Source organism: Chenopodium quinoa, unplaced genomic scaffold (genome assembly GCF_001683475.1).
Source record: "Chenopodium quinoa cultivar QQ74 unplaced genomic scaffold, ASM168347v1, whole genome shotgun sequence".
Classification (NCBI taxonomy): domain Eukaryota; kingdom Viridiplantae; phylum Streptophyta; class Magnoliopsida; order Caryophyllales; family Amaranthaceae; genus Chenopodium; species Chenopodium quinoa.
The window spans coordinates 1,368,157-1,383,048 of record NW_018743906.1 but is presented as its reverse complement, the minus strand read 5'-3'; the positions used below and the strand labels follow the sequence as shown (position 1 = coordinate 1,383,048).

The 14,892-nt window shown below is 33.9% G+C and overlaps 1 protein-coding gene across 1 annotated transcript; it reads right to left on the bottom strand.

Moving 5' to 3' along the window:
* Positions 1–1,652: 1,652 nt before the first annotated feature.
* LOC110686940 (reticulon-4-interacting protein 1, mitochondrial-like) lies at positions 1,653–14,217 on the bottom strand. Its single transcript, XM_021863551.1, has 7 exons — positions 13,703–14,217; positions 6,997–7,224; positions 6,625–6,698; positions 6,204–6,363; positions 5,977–6,096; positions 5,778–5,886; positions 1,653–2,227 (listed from the first exon to the last, which is right to left on the bottom strand). The coding sequence occupies exons 1-7, from the start codon at positions 13,991–13,993 to the stop codon at positions 2,046–2,048; spliced, it is 1,164 nt and encodes a 387-aa protein (XP_021719243.1). The 5' UTR covers positions 13,994–14,217; the 3' UTR covers positions 1,653–2,045.
* Positions 14,218–14,892: the final 675 nt, after the last annotated feature.

Genomic DNA, 14,892 nt, shown 5'->3' with positions numbered 1-14,892 from the left:
TATTAAATGGGATGAGAGTTTAATTAATTAAGGTTGAGGTTTAATTTAATAAAATCAGATTTGTAATTTAATAATTGTGTTTAAGAAAAAAAAAGTAAGGACATATATATCATTTTACAGCCCAAAATTTACTAAATAAGGAAAAAAAAATTTGTTGCAAGTAATATGAACCACCCCAAAATGGAAATTGTTGCAAGTAAAATGAACTGGAGGTAGTATGTATGTATATATATATATATATATATATATATATATATATATATATATATATATATATATATATATATATATATATATTACCTCTCTTACAATAAGAACTCATTTAATAGTGAGAACTTGTAATCCTATCCGTCAGATTAAAATGAGCGGCTCAGATAAAGGATTTTATTTAATGACTATAATGACCCCATATAAAAGCTTAAAAAAATCAGCCCCTTCCCCTTCTTCTTTCTCTCTCCTCTTGAGTTCTTCCTTTTTTTTCCCTGTCCCTCAAATTGATGGTATGAGTATGATGAGCAATTGTTCTTTTATTTCATGTTCAAAAACTATGGTAATGATTCAATTTTTCATTATTTTACATATTATTGATCTTCTTCTCCATTTCTCACAAAATTTTTATGGCCCAAGGTTATGTGGCTCGACCACCTTAATTTTGCTCAAAATGTAGATCTAATTATAGCGAATTGAGTTATCTGTATGAATGATGAGCAGCAATTTTTTAGGTATATTTTTAAAGTTTTTATTCTCCCAATTTTTTTTTTTGGGTCCTTAATTAGTCAGAATATTATGATTCTGGATCTTTCATTTTCAATCTTGTAATTTGAAAATATGAATGCATGATATCAATTGCAATGATTTCGTGCACTTTTTGTCATTATTAAAGGATATTACTGGAATGAGTTCTGAGCTTTTTTGCACTTATGTCACAAACGTCTTTACCACAAATGAAAATAGCTTACAATTTAAATTTGATTGTATAATCTGTATTTCAATCTCTTTAATTTATAGGCTATAAGCTCAAATGGTAGAGCAATGTGTTATTGTTCACAAGGTGTGGGTTCAACTCCCACATAGCCTAATATATGTAGTTGTTATTTTTGTATTTTGGTTAGATGTTGATGGTTAGAGGTAGAATCAGTAATACTAGTATAAGAAAGTTCAAGTATTGTTCAAATGATATGCAAAAGCATTTAGGACCGTTCTAATTTTTTATGGGAGAAAGAAGAAGAATAGGAAGAACTCAAGAGGAGAGAGAGAGGAAGAAGAAGGGGAAGGGCCGATTTTTTAAAGCTTATATATGGGGTCATTATAGTCATTAATTAAAACCCTTTAATCTGAGCCATTCATTTTAATCCAACGGGTAGGATGAAAAGTTCTCACTCTAAAATGAGTTCTTATTGCAAGAGAGGTTATATATATATATATATATATATATATATATATATATATATATATATATATATATATATATATATATATATATATATATATATATATATATATATATATATATATATAAGGGGAATAAAAAAGACAATTCATTAAGTTTTTTTTATTTCCTTCTATTTTGGTGAATAACTTCAAATATTTCCTAAATATTTCCTAAATTGTAAACAATTGTAAGATTCTAAACAAATTTAGAGGCAGAATGATTCATAAAGTAGAATTCTACTAATATTTAGATGAAAATGTCTTACATTGATCCAAGTTTTGTTTAAGAGCTCATACACAGATAACCTGTTTTTTGAGGGCTCATTCATAATCAACAGATCTACCAACTGCTTTAAATTCAGGTTGCCAAAAGAATACAAACAGAAAACTACCGTTAGTATTTTGCAAAAGCCTTCTCTCACTGGTTTGACACACCAACACAAGTATTATTTACATTTGGCTCAGAATATACAAAGGTCACTTGGATGTGTACTCTTTCATAGAACTTATAGAAATCAAGGTACGCAGTGTAAATTCTCATTTGGTTCTTTTTGCTAACTTTGGAAGGGGAAAAAAAAGGAACAGTACAAAGCTATAGAAATGACCATGAGCAATCAGTCAAATTCAAGCACTACTTTTCCTGGAACAATCCTTTTATCTTTGGCCTCATGGGCTTCTCTCACTTGTACTATTGGGAATGTCTTTTCGACGGGCACACTCAGCTTCCCATGTCCAGCCAACCTGCGGATCTCTTGTAAACCTTCAGAATCAGCTCTCATGAATGTCCAAATATACTCTGAAAAAAAATTAACAGATTATTAAAATTTGAGCATAAGTCATGAAGCCTTAAATTACAATTTACAAGTCATCTGCTAGTGAATTTAATTCCTGAGTCCTGACTTCAATAAGACCCAAGAATTTGAGCATAAGCATGAAGCCTTAAATTGTTCTATGTTTCCGCCCCCTCCCACTTTCGGCTTTACCCGCTGATACTTAGATATTCTATAATACTCTGTATGATTTTTAAGATCTGAAGCTCGATACACAAAACAATAGAGTGAAAAATGGCTCAAACGCTTTAGTTTAAAAGTAACCCTTTTATGATAGGTTTTGGAATTTGGAGATCATTTTGTCTCAAATACCAAACTTGCATGAGCTAACATGGTCTTCAACTATTGCTTCAATCATGTCTTTCGCATACTCAACAATTGGTATAGGACTTTCAATTGCTAGGATTATCGCGAGTAATTGATGGTTTTACTCTTGAATTAGCTACCATTTCTTTTTTTTTTTTGGTAGTAGAATGTGTAATTAAGAGAGTTTTTCGCTAAATTGTGTTAGGAAAAGGAGGGAGGACTACATTAACAGGAGTAGAGATGAGCTAAGGAGAGAGAAAGAGAAGTGGAGGGAAGAAAGAGATGGTGAGCTGGCAAAGGATATGGGAATGGCGGCGAAAGCGGGGCGGTGGAATTGGCTGACTTGGGTGGTAGTGGGTGGGGGATGAATGTGTGCATTATAAACCGGACTCATGTGAGTCCGTTCTACGCAAAACCTTCTTTTTAATGAAGGACATGAAAATCAATGACAAACATTGTCTGCCCTTTTGGGAAGCCAATTGGATCAAACAATTCCTCATCCATGTTACAAGGCCATATTCAAATCAAACAAACCCTTAAATGCCATACTCAAATCAAACAAAACCTTAACTGCCATATTCAAATCAAACAAACCCTTTACTCTTTTCATCATATATGTGACAGAGATTCTCTTTTCACCTATGTTAAATAAATGACTTTAGTTCTGTAACAACTTGCAAGACTGATAGGTCCCTAAAACCCATGCCTCAAACAAAAGTTTTTACCCTTCTAGGTTTTCTGAACACTCCAAAGAGCTTTAAAGTTGTGTTGACATAAACCCTCTACATCATAGACAAATCCTAATATTCATCGAAAGTCCCAAGCATGGAAAGCATTGCCCATGACTAAAAAGTAACAAGAAAAGAAGCTCACATTTGTTGTATAACAAGAAGATAACTGACATTAATCGCTAATGTCTCTTTGAAAGAATTTTACTAGTATAGCTCTGTTAATGATGGTAACACTTTGGACTTGGAGCATAGGGAACCATAGCTTTAAATAATTTTATAATTAGCATTAACTTGTCTGAGGAATCTATCACACCCCTCTATAGTGAAGGGCAGCAAATTGTTTTAAAGTCCTTGATATCCTTCCTTCTCCATCACTCATTCTAAGCAGAATTCTCTTAAGATTATTTAATCATAAACTGTACCTATTATAGGTTATAGATCGGGGTTAGTTCATAAGGGCAGTTCAGATGGAGTAGCAAACCCCAGGCACTTACTCAAATTGATCCATGATTTTGCAGCTCATATAAAGGATTCCACACACAAGACACAACCACAAGCAATATCAGTATTGACAATTGACATATCCTCCAAATCACACAGAAAGATTGAGTAGAAATATAAATAAAGACCTAAATTTTAGAATCAAATCCAAAGGAAAATCTGAACTTGCCGTCTTGCATCAAAGTGGAAAAAGAAAAAGAATGGTCATGCAATTCATCACAAACAGCACAAAATAATGCAATTCTGCCAGTCAGTTCCTTGATGTTAATGGATCCAATAAAGTTATGATGGTCAACTATCTCAACCTACAAACATATGATCTAAGCACAATTACCATATGTTAAAGTCCATTTTCCATATTGTCCAAGTCATAGGCACTTGCCTGGAGCCCTGGAGTAGTGGAAAGTGCATATATTATTAAACTCCCTCCAATAATTTCGTGCCTGTATTCCTTTTTGAGTGTCCCAAATTATTGTGTCTGTTTCTAAAAATACCACATAATCATTACTTACTTTTTATATTTCCCATACAAAATACACATACCCAAGAAAAACATTACTTTTTTCTCTTTTTCATACAACATTCTCTACTTTTTATTATTCTCATACAATATTCTCCACTTTTTATCTTTCCAATAGTATATCCCCATATTTCCACCATTCTCCTTAATTACCGTATTTTTTGAGAAATAGACACGAAATTATGGGACGGAGAGAATACATGATACCATTCATATCCAGACACGAAATTGGTGCAAATATCAAACAACCCCTAAAAAGGAGGGGATGTAAAGGAGAGGTTAAAAGAATTTTAATTTTCTTGATTGGTTTGATCCCATGGTTCAAAAATATGGTTTTGGTCGTGAGAAGAGTCTAGTTTCAAAATGGATGTTGCTCACAGATCGTGTCACAATTGTCGTGATGTGAATTTGATTTTACAATCTTCTAAGACTTTATAATAGATGTAAGCTATTAGAATAGTTAGAGTAGACTATTAGAGGCTTTAAGCCATTGGGGAACCTACAATCGTATTTTTAAGTAACTTTAAGTAATCAAGGGATGTAAAATTCAATGCAGGATGATTTGAGGATATAAAGTTTGATTTGAACAAAGGTTTTTGAAAAAAGCAATCTGAGGTGGACAGTTTCAATTCGGTCACTAAAAATCCTATACACTTGGCCCAACCAAATCAATATGGATGCATTTTTGCACCAAGGCTGTACCCTATCAACATGGCAATGGTTGTATTAGATATTTTGGGCATCAATACAAGGAATACAATAGAAAAACTAATATCGGGAACTTGATACAATTTCTTTGTTTCCTAATACACGAGCCTTTCAAGCTTGTCAATGCGCACAATTTTGACCATCAATAGCTATAAATATTCATACTAATCATAAAATAAAAAAAATATACTTGTTTACCTATAACTGTATTTTAAAGTTTGGAAAGTATACATTAACATTTGACATAATACTATAATAGCATCAATTTTTAATATATTAGTAAGCAAATATAGTCGAAACTAATACTCCCTTTTTCCTCAAAACAAAAAAAAAAAAAAAAAAAAAAAAAAAAAAAAACCTAATACACTCCCTTTATCCCATAATTGACACAGACAACCTTTGCACACATGCCGATGCACTAGTTTGACCATATTTTTATATAATTAAATGTTAATGATAATTATAACAAAAGCTATAGAATGGAACTTTATATTAATAGCTATTTAACATTTTTTACAAAAAAAAATGTTTTTTATTATGTTAGTAAATATTTTAGTCAAAGTTAAAATATAAATAGTGTAAGAAAGTCCAATGTCTCAGTTCATGTGGGACGGATGGAGTACATAAATAGTGCAAAAGGCTAATATGATGTTTGTAACAAATAAATGGAGGAAATATAGTTTTATAAAAAGAAAAATAGTACATGTGCAAGTGTGCAACTAAATTTCTTAGATAACATAGTTAACATACCTATTCCATGTGAGTATCGATACATCATTTGTTTTTTCAGCAAAAGGGCTGAAGCCATAGGAAGACCAATAGCCAAACCATAGTGATCAGACAAGGATGCTGCCTCTCCCTACATCACAAGGAAGCAAGACTTTCACTCAACAAATCTAAAAGAGAATGAGGAAGTGTCTGTAAGTGCAAACAAGCTCTGAAACTTCACCTGCAAAGTCATGTAATATCCACCTTTCCTCAGAAGATTTACACCTAGTCTTTCAGTCTCAGATATACCAATAGTATCCAAAACAGCATCAAAGTGCCCTTTAATTGCTAATTCACAATCCTGTAAATGAATACATCACATAATTGATATAAGGTTTTCAATTATAATTTATAAATTAATTGAAGTTTAGCATGTGCTAGACAATAACTTTAAAACAGAATTCCTACCTCAGTGGTATAGTCAACCGCCTTCTCAGCCCCAACAGCCAAAACACGTTCAATACTCTCCCCGCCAACAGTGGTCGTTACATGGCAACCAGCTGCAACTGATAGCTGGATTGCAGAATAACCAACTGCTCCTCCTCCACCAATTATTAACACTCTTTGCCTGCAGAAATACTATGTATGAAAACTTATGCAGTGCAGGAAGCAGAAGGTCGCATCAAATTTAAGCAAAGCATCCCAACTAAAACATAAATATAAACAACGAATTCAAAGAACAGAGAGAAGAAAGTACATGAATGAAATCAAGGAGAAGAAAAAAAAAATTGCTGCAGTATTTAGTATGTTGCAAGTTTGCAACTGATAACATATTATATGCATGACCAAAGAGACAACTTTCTTCAGCACATAAAACTGGAGTACTTACCCTGAAGTAATTCTAGCAGTACTTTTAAGAGCACGCCATGCAGTAAGTGCAGCAAAGGGAATCGCACAAGCATCCTGTACAATATAGTAACTTTCACAACATTTTCCAATGAAGCTAACAAGGAAACAGGAAATGACATCCGGAAAACAATTTCCACAATAGATGCTTGACCTCATCAGATCTACAAGACAACCTATTCACCTCTATAGCGATTATCAGAAGAACAGGAGCATGGAGGAGCTAGCAACAATGTTAAATCCTTCTTTACCAAAAATGTGATAAGCAATCGGAAAGAATATATAAAATTTTGTGAAGAAAGACCCAAGGCTTTACCACAATGCTGACCCAAGACTTTAACTCTTTATGACTTACCACATGGCTCATGGCAGCTGGTTTTTTTGCAACTTCTTCGGCTGGAAAGATGGAATAGTCAGCATATGTACCCCTGAGAGCTGTTGGATGCAATGCCCCAAAAACTTCTTCACCTACACTAACTGATCGAACTGAACTTCCAACTGCTGCAACTTCTCCACTAACATCACGACCTAGAATGAGGGGAAGTAGAGGCTCAAACACTGATCGACCGTAGCCTTCTCGCATCTAGAAGTATTAGCAACAATAACAACTCTAAATTAGGATCTTATGAACCATAAGGTTCCTCACATGCAAGGTCTAATAAGCTAAGTAGCACCGAGACGGACACGGGGACGGGTACGGGGACGAAAAACGGCAAAATTAAAAATTCCAAAAACGGGTACGGCATGGATACGGCAAAAAAAAAATCAGAAAATTAATTTTTTATGGTTATTTTTTAGTAAAAAATTATTTTGACATTTAATTTTTTTTTAAAAAGGTATTTTACTAATAGAAATTAATAATAAAACAGAGATTAAAATAAATGAGAAAATTACTTTAAAACATTTCAATGAAAAAAGTCAAAGCCTGCCTCTCATAGTTAAATAAATGTAAAAAAGAAGGATAAAAACCAAAAGTAACAGAAATTATGTGGAGGTATTCCCTCACCTACCCCCGACCCACCTAAAAGTATTTACCCCCACATACTTCTGAAGCACGAAGCAACAAGGGGGAAAAAGGGAAAATAAAAAAACCAGAGGCTTCACTCGCCGGTGTAGGAGAAGACCACTTGGAAGGTTTCAGTTGCCGGTGAAGGAGAAGACCGCTTGGACGGATGACCTGACTGGTGGTGGTGGGCGTTGAGTCTTCAAAGAGAGAAGAGGGATCGAGAAAGTGAGAAGATGGAAAAGAGAAAAAAAAAAATGAACTTGGAGACGCCAAATATGTTTGGATCCGTACCCAAGACGTACCCAATGTTGAGTGCGCCATACCCAAATTCCCCCGCCGTACCCAATTTTTTGGAAACGTCTCGGGGACGTATTTTAGCCGTACCCGTCCCCAATCCGTCCCCGGTACGGGAAAAACACGATACCTGCCGTGCCCGTGCTTCCTAGCTAATAAGAATGACTAGACAATTAAAGTTTTTGTTACAACACAAGAAAAACATAGTAGTATAACTACTCTGTCTAACTTCATAGCAAACCCAACATAGATACTTCACCTGACTAATTAGTTCAGATTTGCAATCATCAACTTTGTCTCAATTTAGGTTGTTCACTTTCCTTTTTATCTATCCCAATTTACTTGCAATTTCTAAATTAGCAACTGCCAACTATTTTATATCATCCCTCTCTTCTCACAGGTAAAAGTTAGGGTCCCACCCCCTCTCTAGTCTCTACTTCATTTAAGTAAGTACCCAACTATTAATCATCACGGCTATCGTTTTAATAAAATAAAATAAAAAATGAAAACCAAACTACTGTATTACAATTACGAGTCATGATAAGTGAGCACCTTAAATTGAGATGGAGAGAATAATATAAAACTTAATTATCAAGGCACAACAAGGATATTTAAAATCCTCTCCATCAAAGATTCTAGACAAGATACATATTGAATTCTTAAATATGTTATAATCAACACCAGCGCACGGTTAGACTGCCAAAAAAAGAAAAAGTGCATAGAGCCAAAGATTTCTTTAAATCCCCTAAATCGGCTAGTCAACTATTACATTAATCTGATTCATTGGTGCTAAGTCATAGATAGACACTTAAGGGAATCAGCTTTATTATAAGTAATAGAATTAAAGCTTCAGAATAGAATATTTAGCAAAGATTTTTAAAAGTAGTGAGAAAAAACTAAGTAGAAGTGGAAAGTATACTGCAAGACAGGGCTAATGACAGAGAACACAGCCAAAGTCTAAGAGCATCTTGTGGCCCATTTACAAGAAATATTTTTTTACAAGAAAAAAAAAAATTACCGTCCTTAACCTAAGCTTGCACAACAAACAGGGAAGAATAGGCGATGGATATGGTCATATGGGATTAATTGATTAAGTAGATTTCATATGAGGTTATGAGCAATTATAACATTCAAGTAAAAAAATTCAAATCTATTGGACTGTAAATTATACAAAGCAATATAGCAATTGATGAAGCAACCAGCGGCCAAGCACACATTTAACTGATTAAAAAAACACTCAAAAGATAAGTCACTGTATAAAAAATACTTTCTCCGTTCCAAATTAGATGACAAAGTTTGACTTTGTGCACTATTCACATAACTTGCTTAGACTTTATTTTGTGATTTCGTGTTGAAAAAAATAGTCATGTGGGTTTATGTTAAATTCATCTCAAAATCTATTTTTTTAAATAGGAATATTTGTCGGATAAGCCCTTTTGAAAGACACTTTTTTGTCAAAAACAACCTTTTAAATTTTCTTTGGCAAAGTTTAACCTTAATAATTTTTTTTTTGTTAGAAACAATCTTACTTAACTTTCACACGTTGTCCAGCAAATTTCCATTTCCAATGTTGATGCACTTGTATAGGGCACAACTCCTATTTTCCCTAATTGCACCTCCATTTCACTCCTATTGAGACCGAGATTCCAAAGATACTTGAATTTTATATGTTATATAGAGGAAAAAAGGGGTGCAATAAGGAAAGTTAGGCCTTGTTTAGTTTACCTTAATTTTACTTAATTTAGAATAAATAAGTTCATATGATCGGATAAGTCAGATCAAAACATCATTTTATGTGCAGTTTTTTATCGCTAAATATCTTTAATTTCGTGATGAAAAAAAATTTAAGAAAATAAACTACACTTTATAACGAATCTAACAAGATCCCACTTGATATATTTTTTCTTTATAGATTATCGTACACTTAAGGTCAATGTTTGGTCAAATCGGACAATCAGATCGAGCAAAAATAAGGTGAACCAAACAAGGCCTTAGAGTCACACGCCCTACACAAGCGAGTCACCATCGAAAACAAAAAAATTTAAAAGGTTGTTGACAAAAAGTGTTTTTTAAAAGGTATGATATGACAAATCTTTTGCTAATATGTAATCAAGATATTTGCATTAGAAAGTATGCATTGACAAACATGCCTAAAAGAAATATGTTGTTGATCTTAAGTTTTGATGATGACTCAAGGAACCTAAGCAAACCCATAAGGGCTTTAACTTTTGTCTATTAGCTTTGATGTACTTGACAGGTTCTTATATGCAACGAAATTCTAGAGTCAGAACGGAGCATGGAACAAGGTCTAAGGATGAGTTATGGATGAGCATAGAAGACAATCATAAGCCAAGTTCCTTGAGTGAGGAACTGAAGCTTCAGAGTCGAAGCTTCACAGTGTTCCAAGGAGTCTATTGTATCTTTATTATTTATTTTAGGCTTCTTGTATATATGTTAAGTACATTGTTAATTGATAGGATTTAAGTGGATTTAATTTCAGCTTATAAAGATTTTATTTTCCTTCATTTAACGAGATTTAATTTTATATTTTATTTCGGAAAACTATTTTTTAAGTAAAAATATCTTATTTATTAAAAGATTTTCTGTTCTGATTTTATCCTAATATTTTGGAAAATCTGACTTGGTAAAACTATTTTTAAAACGGCTTTTACTTGGTAAAGGAGGTTGAGAAAATAAAGGAATCACTTCCTTATTGTATGCTTCAGCTTGCTGCCGAAGCATCCACGAACTGCACTTCCTTATTTCATGGAAGTTGTGGTATAGTGGGAGCTAAGGCAAACGTAAGGTTTTCAACTGTTTTCCTCCGGTATAAATAGGTTTAGTTTTCTGTTTTGAAAAGCACACTTGAGCATTACGATTCTTAGCTTTTCTAAAAGAGTCAAAAATCCACTTAACTCCTTGAGTGTCTTTGTACTTAGCATCTTAGAAGTTTTGAGTTGTATTGGGGTAGAGTTTGGGTAAACTCTAGAGTGTGAAATTGCTTTGAGTGAAGCGAGGAGAAAGAGAGAGATTTGAGAGCTCAACTGATTTAGGGATCAGTTGAGGGGGAACTTAAGTTCGTAGAGGAACTTGAGTTTAGAAGTCTTAATTTGTAATAGGTTGTTTGCCCTATTATTATTAAGAGTTGTGATTAAAATCCCTTGTGGTCGTGGTTTTTCTTCTTGATTAAGGCCAAGAAGTTTTCCACGTAAAATCTCTCTTGCACTTTAAAGTTTTGTTTAAGTTTCTTTAAGAATTCCGCAAAAATTACCCTAGTTCCTCAACAATACAATTCACCCCCCCCCCTCTTGTATTGTTCATTCGAGTCAACATATGTCATCTTATATGAAAAGGAGGAAGTATAGCATAAAAATGAATTCACTTGTGAAAGAAGATCTATCATGGAAAGGTGATTGGAAATACTTATATGCTTCCAGCATTCAAGCAGCAATATCCATGTCTATGTAATTAGAGTACAAATTTTCCTACATTATGAAAGAAACATAGAGTTGGGACACTAACAGAGTCCTAATAAACCAAGGTGGTGTTCCAGATGACAACAAAAAGGGTTAGAATTAGTAGGACATCATCGGTTCATCAATAAAGGTCATGTTCTTAAGAAATTTATGTTTCACAACATAAAATCACTAAGGGGGCATTTGGTTCATAAAATTGAAATGGAGTGGAAAGGAAACAAATACGCGGGGAGAAGGAATCATTTAGCTATTACCTTTTCATTTGTTTGGTTTAACCATGAAAAGAGCATTTGTTAAGAGGAAGGTAAGGGTATTTGTTGCCCCGAGATTTTGAGAGGTAATAAATGAGGGGCAACCATTACACTTAGGTGATGGTAATTGCACCAAGCCTTCTAACCAAACACACGGTAACAGTGTTGGTATCAACGAATCCGTTTCCAATCCAAAAAATGAAGGAAATGTGTCCTCGACTCCAGTGCAATTACTAAGTATAATTATGGATCGTATTATGGAGATAGTAATTCGTTTATTTGGGTCGTCTATACATCTTGCTAGAGAATGCTATAGAACTTTGGGTTAGTAAGTAACAAACCCGAAGCCCACCTAAACAGATCCTACAAAGTCACACATTAGTTTTGAATCAATAAAGAAACCCGAAGCCCAAAGTGGGCCTTAGGGTGATCGGCCAAGAAGGGAAAGAGGAGAGGAAAATCCTAACCTAATTAATGATGATGAGATTATATTAATTAGAGGTTTTAGAAAATAAAATATACAGTATTCAGTTTTCTAAAAACAACGTAACTTTTCCTCTCCATATTTGCTCTCTAAAAACCGGTTCTCTACTCCAAGAAAGGTGAAAGGTTTTTCCCGTCCAACTAGCATTGGTGGAGTGTTGATTCAAGCCGGTGGACCAAATAGAGGAGTCGCACTTGAGGCTTTTATCTCCCCTAGAAAAGAAGATTGCTAAGAGGATTCGCGGTTCAAAGGTTAATTCTAAACTATTATGTGACCCTTTATTTGTATATGCATAAGATCCTGTATAGGAGCGTATGAATGAGATTCATGAAATTCCGCTTAGAGTACCTAAAACCCTACAAAAAATACACTAACCAAACATTCCCTTAATGTATTAAGACAACATGTATGATCCAGCTTCTTCACAGATCCAAAATTTTCTAAAGAATAAAGTAAATATGTTCAACTTCAGGTTAGCCAAATCAAGTTAGAAGGTATATATGTTACAAATTAAGAAACAAAGGTGATAGCTCTCCATCTCTTATTATCCACAATGAAAATGGATGTCCTTCCACCTACGCCTAATGCTATGTTTGGATAAGAAATTAGAAGGGAAATGGAAGGGAGGGAAATAGGAGGAAGGGGAAGGTAGGGAAAGTGGAGGAAATGATGAGCTCCATTTTCCCTCCAAATCTCTCCAATTTTGAAGGGATCATCTTTATTAAAGGAGGAGGGAAAATGAATCCCTCCCTCCCCCTCCCCTTCCCCTTCCCCTTCCCTCCCCCAACATATTATCCAAACAAAGAAGTTTATCTCCCTCCCTTTTCCTTCCCTTCCTTTCCTTCCATTTTTTGTTATCCAAACATAGCCTAAAAGTCTTGGAGTCATTGGTGGATCATCTATTATTATTAATTTGATCCTCTCCATATACTCATTAGAAGTTCTCAATTATCCATGTACTTCGTCTATCCACGTATAATCTTCCTCTATTACTTTTTAGAATGTCCACAAATGATCTTCCTATCACTTGGCACTTTAACATGTGCGTCCAAACCTTGAAGACGGGGGAGTATTATTGTTATATTGTTATCTAAATTTTCGACAATTTGTGAACCATGATAGATAACAACAAACTAGAAATTCAATTAACCTTCCAAATGCTTTCTTGTAATCATTCATGTAAGAGGAAAAATATCCAATTCTTCAACCACCCAACATGGCCAACAACATGAGCTGCCATTCTAATATAGAATTCACATTCAATCAAACATCCCAAAATAATCATCACCCTTACATGAATGATACATCAAGATTTAAATTACGCACATTAATTTGCAATTTTGTTTCAAGTAAGGTGTAACATTAAAAAAAAAAAAAAAAAAAAAAAAAAAAAAAAAAAAAAAAAAAAAAAAACAAATTTCATATATACATTGCTCATTAACCGAGAAAATCACATTTTGGCATTTCATAATAACAAAAAATCATCAAATTTGTTTTTAATAAATCAAACAGATTGATTGTATAACAATTAAAGAAAGCGAGAGACGAACCCGAAGATCGAGGGGATTAATGGAGACGGCACGAGCACGAACAAGAACCTGATTAGGCTTAAGATCAGGAACATCAACACCATCACGAAGCTCAAGAACTTGAGGACCGCCAAAATGAGGCAAAAGCACTGCTCTACAGCTAGTCACAATACTCCTACTATTACTACAACCATTAATCCCTAACCCTAACCCTAAATTGAAATTACTCTTCGAAAATGATGATGAAAAGATGAAATTCTTGAAACTGGAATCATTCGATTTGAATACATGCAATGATTTAAGGAACCGCATTTTGGATTGAAATTGAAGAAAGATGAATGATGAATTGATTTGAGCAGTGATTATCGCAACATTCGGAAAGAGGAGAGAGAAATAGAGGGAGGAGAGAGAAAGAGGAGGGAGTTAAGGGAGGTTTAAGGAGAAGGCGAAAATGGTGGGTTTTGGTTGTGGGAATGGAGACGTGTAAGGAGTATCGTCCGCATAGTGTACTCACTGCTCAGCTCTTGGTTTACTACTCGGTATCACTTGTGTAGTTGTGTCTTAAACTACGTATAAAGTTTGGTGTTGCAATTTAAAACTCCATCAGCTCTTTGTTTACTACTCGGTATCACTTGTGTAGTTGTGTCTTAAACTACTTATAAAGTTTGGTGTTGCAATTTAAAACTCCATCAGCTCTTTGTTTACTACTCGGTATCACTTGTGTAGTTGTGTCTTAAACTACGTATAAAGTTTGGTGTTGCAATTTAAAACTCCATGTCTAATGATTGGTGAGTGTTTCAAGTTTGACTATGTAGAACTATAGACATAGTGTGTTAGTAATTATAGAACATATATTCGTAGATTGTGTTGTTTTGTTAATCGTATCTTACTTCCTTGGTAAGAGATTCTTACATGCATTTTAGTGCATTTTTTTTTCATTCTCGTCAACCTTTGTACTATGGAAAGCATTATCAACCCTAACATGTTCGCTCAACAAAGCTTGTCAATGTCTTGTAAATACAATATTTGCAGGGGTTAAAAAAAAAAAAAAATAAAAGATTTTTTAAAAAAAAAAATTACCTTTTAAAAAAATGTAAAAAAAAAAATCACCCATTTTATATATTTTTTTTATATTTTTTGACGTATCGGTAGGATAATGAGCTTTCTCTACTAACAATTCAATCATCATTTGTTCTGCTGTTAGTGGCAAA

Excerpts from the sequence above, each read along its gene's own strand:
- LOC110686940 (XM_021863551.1), bottom strand. The coding sequence starts at position 13,993 with ATGCGGTTCCTTAAATCATTGCATGTATTCAAATCGAATGATTCCAGT. Across the intron at positions 6,699-6,996 it reads CAGCTGCCATGAGCCATGTG|GATGCTTGTGCGATTCCCTT; the intron begins GTAAGTCATAAA and ends TATATTGTACAG. Across the intron at positions 6,097-6,203 it reads CGGTTGACTATACCACTGAG|GATTGTGAATTAGCAATTAA; the intron begins GTAGGAATTCTG and ends ATTCATTTACAG.